At 33.4% G+C, this 10,138-nt stretch overlaps 1 protein-coding gene across 1 annotated transcript in view; it reads right to left on the bottom strand.

Moving 5' to 3' along the window:
• Positions 1 to 1,440: 1,440 nt before the first annotated feature.
• Positions 1,441 to 10,138, bottom strand: part of LOC124353752 (protein disulfide-isomerase) — a 29,192-nt gene continuing 20,494 nt past the window's right edge. Inside the window, exons 6-10 of the mRNA XM_046803741.1 lie at positions 9,474 to 9,674; positions 9,051 to 9,221; positions 7,794 to 7,922; positions 5,927 to 6,016; positions 1,441 to 2,419 (exon numbers count right to left, since the gene is read on the bottom strand). Coding sequence (XP_046659697.1) covers positions 2,369 to 2,419; positions 5,927 to 6,016; positions 7,794 to 7,922; positions 9,051 to 9,221; positions 9,474 to 9,674 — 642 coding nt within the window. The 3' untranslated portion in view covers positions 1,441 to 2,368. The remainder of the gene's footprint in view (positions 2,420 to 5,926; positions 6,017 to 7,793; positions 7,923 to 9,050; positions 9,222 to 9,473; positions 9,675 to 10,138) is intronic.

Below are 10,138 nucleotides of genomic sequence, written 5' to 3'. Positions count from 1 at the left end.
GTAATTGGATGAACAAAAAGGTGCAAAAATTACAGCTGGAGGCCTAGAGAGAGGAGTGGGAAGGAGTCCCACATGATCGCCAACCTTGGTAACAGTAAAGACGTGTAAAACAAAGTGATCACACACAGTGGCCGCCACCTTTATTTTCAAAATAATTATGGATTTAAAAAAATATGTTGGTCCAGAACTACCCCACCTTCCTAACAAAGTACTAATTTGAAAAAAAATCTCGTAAAATAACCCAAATATAATATCCGAATATGCAACAATAGATTCACAATACAAGAAATCTTGTGAACGTTTGTGGTGGCAGTTAATGTGTGTGTAAAAAGAACAATGGTCAATGTTAACCCTTGGCATTCCTCAGGCCACTATGTGCAGCCCTTATTGATCTCTCGCTCAGCTCGAATGAAATCTCAAGTAATTGTCCTTTCAACTCTCACTGGACCATGCATGGCTGGTGGCCGGCTGGGTTCGGTGTCTTCACTCAGCGAATATGTAACCATGTACATCATTATGACTTGTATTTTAAGGGTAGTATCTGAGTTTCGATCTTTTAAATTACAGGGATTTAAATGCAATTCTCAAACACTTACAATATGAAAATACAATCAGTCTCAAGTAGCTCTAAATCATGTTTGCGATGGTATGTGCTGTAAATAGTGAAATATAATTTTAGTTCCTTACTGTATTTGGCAGAGATAGCAAAACTTTCTAACCCTGCCTGGACAAGGACTGAATTTTATAACCGCACAATACAGTGGGTCACACAAAGTGGTCTTACAAGCTGAGGGACAGGACATGTCAGAAATCTCAGAGCACAGAGCAGCCATTGCCACCACTTTCTTCCCTACGTGAATTGTAGGGACTAAAAGCAACTAGTCAGCAACTAAAACTGACATTCACTTGATGTGATTTTTTTCAAACCAAATTTGTTATGCTCTCTACTGTGGGCTTGTCTTAAAATTTTGTTTAATAGCTAGCCCAATATTAATAATTTACCTTTCACATTTTATTAGATACCCAACTATATCGCCAATGGTGTAATATAGTATGTACAGCGGTTATCGCAAAATAAAATGAGTAAAGCAACATTGAGCATGGTTGCTCCTTAGAAGGGTGACCGCTGAGCGATCAAATCGTTGCAAATATCCTGCCTACCCAGCCATTGTGGTTCTGAAGTCATCTTTAAGTCATTGTTCCCCAAGTTAAGTGTTAGAGAGGGCTTCCTGGCCCTAACTTCGTTCGGTAAATAAGACATTCTTTACCTTGGTTTTATTTTCAACTAGGTATGATGGCCTAGTTGATTCAATTCAATCCAAAAAATTTCATTATTCACACACTACTAAAAGTTACTATCTCAACTTTGGTACACTGTAATTAAATAAATGTTCAAAGTTGAATTGTGTAATGGTTGAAGGTAATAAAATAATAAGACCATTTAAAAAAAGATTTTTATTTTTATGCTGTATTTGGATGTAACATCACAGATTTTTGACGAAATTCAACTAACAAAACCATAAACTATTAACAATAAAACATACTTTATCATTTATGGAACAACAGTCAGTCCTGAAAAGTGTAACATGTAAAAAAATTACAAAACATTAAACTAAAATGTTAAAATAATTAATACTCAATCAAAATGCACCTTGTCACAGAGGTCTGTAGAACATATTTTTAGTTCAAGGTCTACAAAAAAAAATTAACCTACATATTAAGCTGGAAGACGATGGAAATTATTTTCAGCATGGTGAAGGTTAAGCATAAATATTGCACATACAAAAATGTTTATGAAGTTAGGAAATACAAGTAAGAAGCGAAATAGCCTTTATGGCATTAAAAAAATTATACAACCCAAGCAATTGAAAAAGAAACAACATCATTCGATACAGGTACTAATAATTCGTGATGTTACTTAAAACTTGTACTTAAGAAAATATTATTTTAACATAAAATGTATCATCGCACTAACAATGAAACAAAAACTACAGACCTCCCATTAGTATCCAGTAGATGCCCAATTGAGTTTTGTGCTTTAACATAGTTGTTACTTGATCAATTACAAACCTAACACTCACACACGCACATTTAAAAATAGTGGCCATTCAATTTCTTGAAAAAATATAGTTTATTAAAATTTATTGGTATATCCTAAATGGAATGAATTCATTGGAACTACAAATACCTGTACATCCATGCACAAAAAAACCTTCTTTAGGTGTAACAGTCGTTGTGATCTAACGAAATCATGTTAAGAGTAATATGTACTGAAAACACCACTCGAGCCCAATATAAACACAACCACTGACGAATCTTCTATTTACAATGCAGATCTTGCAGGCAGTCGATAGTGTTGAGTAGTTCCTTAGAGCTCGTCCTTCTTGGGCAGATCATCATCCTCATCTTCCTCTTCCGCCTGAAACCATACAGCACATTCACTTTAATATTTGTGTATTGTCACTTGAATTAACCACATGAGCTCAAAGAGGAGACGAGGAATTGCACGTATTTGTACAGTCAATCAAAAGAACTAAACGCAAAAAATCAATACAGTCCTGACCATTCATGATATGTAGCACATTAAGTATCTGGTCACACTGCAATGTTTCATTATGTATCAAAAATCTATATGAAAACAAATCAATATAAACCACTAATAATTATTGTGAGTACGATTAAACTCTTTATGCTCTCTTTAAAATAAGGAAGACAGGTATTTACACTCACCAATGTTTAGTGCAAGGGTATCAAATATATGTTGATTTAACCCATGGAGACTGAGATTTTAACGCTATTGTGACAACCCAGGACTGAGTTTTTTTTTTGTTTAAAAAACTTTTAATAGTTTTTTTCAGTTATGGTGGTATAACTTACCTGTAAAAAGTTTTTGTTGTGGAATTCATGTGTGGTATATATTTACAAATAATTACAAATACATTTTTAACTTTTTTTTAGTATTTATTTACTGTATGAAAAATTTCAAAACAGTTCTCCAAATGTAAAGGAACTTTACATTTTTTACATTGGTAAATTGTTTTCTGATCGCCTTCCGTGATCATAACACACTTTACATCTTTTGGATGGTCTAGCTTTGTTTGTTGGAGGAATTTTTTCAATGAAATATGTCCCCATTGTTTACATTGTAGCCTCATTGGTTGGTCTAGTGAAGGCCTCCCTCCTGTAGGCCTATCAGGAAGCTGAACTGTTGATAGTAACTGGTCAACAATGTTTTAGCCTAAATTCTGAAAGATGAATTTTCTTTTTAGTGACCAAGTTGTGTACAATACTAGCATTACATAATGCAATATCAAAAAGGTAAAAAAATATTTTTTTTGTACCCTTTGGCACTCCTACGCATTACTGGAAAGGAGGAAAGTTTTTGGTCCTGCTTGTCTACCCCACACACATATACTTGTTGTAATCTACAACAACAACATTTGGTTTGAGGCTTACTACTGGATTTTGTTTTCTACTTTCTCGCTGAGAAGTTACTTCTTGGAAATCTGGTCTCCTCGTGGTATGTTGAAAGCATTGTCACATCCTTCCTATCTTTCCATTTCAGACACAACATGTTATTACTTGAGCGAAATGTTTATTTCTCCTTTCTTCAGTTTTTCTTTTTTTATTTCCTTGGGAACATTTTTTCTATTGGCTCTCAATGTACCAATGCAATAAGTATCTCTGTTTAGGAGCTCCAAAAAAAGGTTTGGCGATGAATACCAATTGTCCATAAACATAAGTCGACCTTCACCAACTAAGTCTTCTGTCATTGTCAAAACAACTTGTTCACTAACTAGCATTGTAGTGTCATTGGTAATTTCCTTCCCAGTGTATATCTTGAAATTGTAGCAGTACCCTGTTACAGAATCACATACCTTATAAATCTTAATTCCAAACCTAGCCCTTTTTGAAGGGTTGAATTGGATGTAGGCTAACCTTCCTCGGAAGGACATCAAACTTTCGTCAATACAACAAAACTTTCCAGGTTTGAATACCCTTTTGAATGATGACAAAAGTAATTCAACAACTGGTCGGATTTTCCTTAGTTTGTCAGTTTGCAGAAGTGAGGATGAAAAGTGTAAGTATCTAGAAATAGATTTGAATCTGTCGCGTGAGACATAACCTCACTATAGATAGGACAATGAATTATTTGTCTGCGAGACCAATAGTCAGTTACTTTTTTGTTTTGGGTTTTGTGACATCAAAACAACAAGGCTAAAGTAAGCCTTCATTTCATCCTTGGTTACATCAGTCCAATATTATTATTAGGCCTAACATCACCTCCACCAAGAATTTTCTCCCTAGCATACTTGTTAGTTTCACTTACAACTTTATCCCAGAACTCATTGGTTAGAAATTGATTCAATACATCTAGCTCTGTACAATCAGCATTCAATTGCCTGGAAACAATTGGATTTATACCTGAATTTCCAGTAAAGTTGATTTGCCTTACTGTGTTTGTGTCATTTGTCCAGGTCCAAGTTTGGAGGTTAGGCCTATTGTCATTGTCGTCATCGTCATCACTACTATCACTTCGCCCGTCATTGTCACTGATTTCATCATTATCGTCATTGATATTCACAGTTTCGCCATCTAAATCACCACTATCACTATCACTTTCATTCAGTACATTATCCACATACGCAGATAACTCCGACGAACGGAGAAACACTTCATCGCGAGACGCCATGTTGCTCGACTGATCGCTGTTCTATTGCAAACAGTTACGGTATTCAGGTTTATGTTCGGTTTTTGCATTCAGTTTCTTGTATTCGGATGTTAGATACCGAATAATACGATTCAACTATCGATCGCTTGTTGGTGAACGGAATAACTATACAAATAAACCGAGAATTATATCGATTGAACAAATCCCAAAATTCATGACGGACACTGTCCGTCATCCGTCTTTACGCGCTGTATACATGATGACGGGCAATATACGTCATCCGTCGCCAATGGGGTTAAAAAATTAATTTATCTCAAATTAATTTTAGAAAAACACAAGTTTCTGTGTGTCACAGCTTCAACAATTTGGAAAACTAAAAAAATATTGAAAAATAAAAATAATACTCTTTATTTTACTATGATTATACAAAGTGCACATATAAATCTCGGTTAATTCTTTTAACCCTTAAAAACTTATTTAAAATAAATAAAGAAATAATTATTCAAATTAATACAGTTTTACACAGTTGGAGTATTTTCGTCTTATATACACAAAAAATAAAAACAAGAATACCCAACTAAAAGATCTTTAATAAAAATTAGAAAAAAAACTTTTGTTAAAGTTTTTTCAACCCAAGTTTTTTGGGAACCCTCCTCTAAACTTCACACCTAGCAATGTTGCCATTTTTACACTTCAATTCGGTTCTTCACTCCAGTTCTTTTTTTATTCTTTACTTCACTTTGAGATCCATAGGCCCAAACCCAGATACCATTTATGTCAGTTTTTATTATATTTTGGCAGCAATGTGGCAAAATGATATTTTTATTTAAGTCCAAGAAGTGGTTTGTTTAAAGTTTTCTTACCACAGTTAAACTTACATGTAAACTTTGTAATTTTGTATATCAATTGCCACAAACTCAGGCATCTCCATTTCAAGTGTTTGGCCCACTTGATACTACCCAGTAAAAATATTAATTGAGCTAAAAGAGCCATGCTGTTTTATTTGCTATTGTCCAATGTATAAAGGTACAAATAGACAGACAGTAACATAATTAAAACTAACAAATATACAGAATTAAGCACACACAAAGTGACACAAACTGTGTATTCGTACCCTAAGAGCATTTTTAATAGTGACACAAAACAAATAATTCTTCCCCCTAAGTAAACTCTTCTTGTAAAATATTCTTAAAACTTTTATATTAGTCCATTGCTTCATTACTCAAATCTGATGTGACATCAATGTTAGCTCACCTCTTGCGTCTCCTGGGCGCCCTCTACTCCTCCGCTGTTGATGAAAGCTGACATTCCCTCTAACGTTCTCTCTCCATTGTAATCAATAGCCTGTTACAATAAAAGTAATAGTTTAGATATGTAATTCACAACAAAATGTGCAATTCACAACAAATACAATGAATCATAGAACATTACTCATACTGGACCCACAACTATTTACTTTTCAGATGACAATTAGAAAATTTATTTCAAACAATGCAACAGGTTTTATGAATACATTTTTCAAATCTTCAACATTAGGTTTTGAAGATATTGAATTAATTAAATGTAATTACATAATATATAACGTATTTTAATATTACATAAATAACTATAATTTCATTATTACTTATATATTATTATTATTATTATATTACTTGACATAATTACAATGGGAAATAAAGAAAATAAAATAACATTTTTATGATTCAGAATTAAGTTTCCCAAATCAAGAGATTTACTGGTAAAACATAGGATTAGTCAGCTGACGAAACCAAACAACCTCTAAAGCTTATTATGTAATCTTAACAATATCTTCTTCATTTCATTTTAAGTTTTATGACACAATATACAAAGTTTAATAATTAATACTTTTAAAAGACTACAACCAGTCTTACATTATAATATTAGATCACCACTTAATTTCATTATTAATTTATCCTTAACCCTAGAAGTGGCAATGCTAAACTTCCACAGTGGCTAGCTCTTTTTGGCCACTTTGCCGAGTATTTCTTAGAAATTCACCAAAAATATATTTTTTACTCTAACCTAGTCATGTTGCATACTGAATTCTTCAGAAAGAGTTGAATTTTTATATTATGACAAAATAAAATGATTTCTTGAAACCTGAATTGGACTTATCATGTGAAAAACCAAAAAAATGTTGATTGACCGAACTAAAATTGTAACTTTGACACTTTGTAAAAAATAATAAAAACATAGTTACAGAAAATCCATTATATACCAAAGGTAGAAACAATAATTACCTAAAAATACCAAAGGAAAAAGTTTGAAAATTATAAAAAAATAAATGAAAAAATAAAAAATATTTTTTTTTTGCAAAATAGCAAAAAGTTGTTTTGTTGAAACTGGTAAAAAACAACCTAAATGCTGTAGAATCTTTGCATACTATATTTTATTTTAAAGAGAAAGAGTTTTTCTACAGATCAGTTTATTACAGTAAATTATTATTTTTAGTTTTTTGTTTGTGATCAAACTTGAAAATGAAATTTGGTACCAGGAAACAGTGAATAAACAAACTAACACAAGATCGTAAAAACAATGCCAAATTTATTACAAACCAAAAAGATAGACAATGTTATAATAATAAAGAAAATATATAGCTATATGTACAAGCCAAGAGAAACGAAACAGTCACGTAGGCCTACTCAGCTAGTTTTGCCACAGACCGCGGGAGAAAACTTAGGATTATTTCAGTTAGTACCATTGATTATTTCATCGTGATGTTGATGATACTATATGAAATGTATTTGAAATTTAGTGGTGAACGCAACTGTGCAAACTAGGCGTAAAAATAATTATCGGTTGCCTAGCAATAAGCGGCAATGTGAAGCGACTTCTAAGACGTCGCTTGCCACTTAGAGGGTTAACGATGAACTATTAATTGTGTTTAAATAGATAAACTTGGAAAATAATGAACATGCAAACGGACTTAGTACAAATGTGTATAAAATTAAACTAGGCTAATTTTTTATATGACTTGTTTTAGTAGCAGTGCTACCATTACTGAAAACAGTAGTAAAAACTATTACTGAACAAACTGGTAACCTTAAAGTTTTTGTAAATTTCCTCTAGGCTTAGTGTAGTGAACAGTTGCTTTACTGACCTTGTTTTCGCCCTTGGTGTACAGTTTAAGAGTAGGGAAGCTGGTGATCTTGGTGTGTTCCAACTCGTTGATTGTCGAGTCGATCTTGGCAATAACTACATCATCTCTATCCTCAAACGACTCAGCCAGCTAACAACAGAGAAAGACAAATGATTACAGTTACTCAGCAGAAATTCTTCCAACCCTTCCTGCTCAAAACAACACCTACTCAAAAATATTTTGATGGTCCACTAAATAGTGGAATCTAGTGATTATTTACAGCAATAACAAAATACAACTTATACAGTAAAACACCAGTTAACTGAACTAGGGTCAACCGAAACGGTTCCATGAACGATAACGTGTATATAAAAACCGAGCAATACAGTTTATACCCAACATCAGAATACTCAGGCTATGGGCAGTAGAGTGGTGCGTGACACACCACTGTAGCAACTAACTGGACAAATAACATGTCCTTAAGATGATTCATCGTCCCCTGCCTCACCTAGAGCCCCTGCCACTATTTCAGAAAGTCTGCGGGTCATGGAAGTCCCAACAAAGTATAACTTACAGAAATAGTTTGTATGTAATTAATTTCCCCTACCCACCATTCTAATTGCTTATATTTTTAGATTCAATTATGTTAACAAAAAATGGTTTTCCGAAATTGCTACCTCCCCTTTTGGTTAACAAGGGTTTTACTGATTCAACTAAAATAATTGGCTTATTTTTTCATTATTTTACATGTTAGTTTGCAAATATTCAGGTGATATTTCCACCCACACACTTTTCCATTTTTAAATGTCTTAGGTCTTTTAAGGCATTGAAGGGAGTATGCTTTGCCTTGAACCATACTTTGATGAACCATAAGAAAAAAAACACAAGTCAGGTGATTATGGGGTACTTATCTATAAGAAATGTTAAGATAGAAATAATACAGAGGGAATAGCTAGTTTAAAGTTCGTTGTGTTGAATGATGATTGCAATGAATGGGACTTTAGTGCCAAAGCTTAGCAAGATATGATAGCATTACAATTAATTCCCCTGCCCACCCTTCCTTATAGGCTGTTCTAAGGAATTTTGACATGTGGTGACTACAGAATCTGCATATAAGACTAAGAATATTTTAGTGTTAAGTACAATCAGGGTTTCTCACTTTCTTGTTTTAAGGGCAAAAACATTGACTATGGGCATTTAAATTGTTACATATAAAAAATGAACAAAAACATTCAGTACCAAACACACAGTGGTAGAGAGATAAGAATGTCACAGTACCTTGTCGTAAATAGGAGCGAGTTGCTTGCAGTGTCCACACCAGGGGGCATAGAACTCCACCAGAACGGTTTTATCCTTGTTGAAGGCAACTTCGTCAAAGTTAGTGGCTACCAGAACCTTCACTGGTTTAGCATCCCAATCTTCAGGCAAGTCTTGGGACAGAAGGTGTTGCTGTGGACAGAAATAGAATATCAATGCTAGAAATAGTTTAGAAATTTCAACTACTGTGCCATAATTCTGGTGGTTTAATAATTCATCTTCTACGTCCATGACAAAATATTTAAAATAAAACAAGAACTGACTGAAAAATATTCTTAAATTTGATAGTGGGGCGATTGAATCTGCTGAGTACACTTATTTCACTTGCACATTTTAACACCAAATTGGTTCTACAAAGAATTGGCACAAGTTTAAGGAGCTCACCTTGAGTTTCCCATCAATAAAGTCTGACACAAAGCTTTTGATGTTATCAGCTGAGAGTTCTGGATCAGCTGGCTTGTACTTGGCCATATCTTCTTCCAGCTTGATCACCCTCATGGCAGGTACCTCTTCCTTCTTCATGCCAAAGAACTCCAGAATTCTCTGATGGTCTTCCTCATCGGCGTTGATGGACACAAACAGAACCTGGTAAAATAATATACAATCATACCACCAGATCCTAGTTATATGTATTGAAACTTATGGTATATGGTAACGCAAATAATGAAAATATCAGCTCCTATCAGCTAATAACAAAAAAAAACTGTAGTATTTGTTTCTTTAAAACATAAGCGAGCTTTCTTGTTATATTGTAATTTCACGTCATGGATGATGTTGGATGTCATCTAGTACATTTTCAATGAAAACTGATAGTTTAGAATAATTTATTAATAAACAAGAAATGTGTAAACGCTAAGTGATTCACACACAGCTTAATGTAATAATAAAATTTTAAATTATTAATATGCACTTGATCAATAATTTTGAGTAATTACATTGCCAAACTTAAATTCTTACATTCACTATACACAATATAATGATTCTTGTTTAACTCAAACATAATGCATCAATTAACTTAACTCCTTATTTTTATTGTTTACTGTATCATG

Source organism: Homalodisca vitripennis, chromosome 2 (assembly GCF_021130785.1).
Source record: "Homalodisca vitripennis isolate AUS2020 chromosome 2, UT_GWSS_2.1, whole genome shotgun sequence".
NCBI classification, from domain to species: domain Eukaryota; kingdom Metazoa; phylum Arthropoda; class Insecta; order Hemiptera; family Cicadellidae; genus Homalodisca; species Homalodisca vitripennis.
Note: the sequence above shows the minus strand (reverse complement) of the source record. Positions and strands in the feature narration are given on the sequence as shown.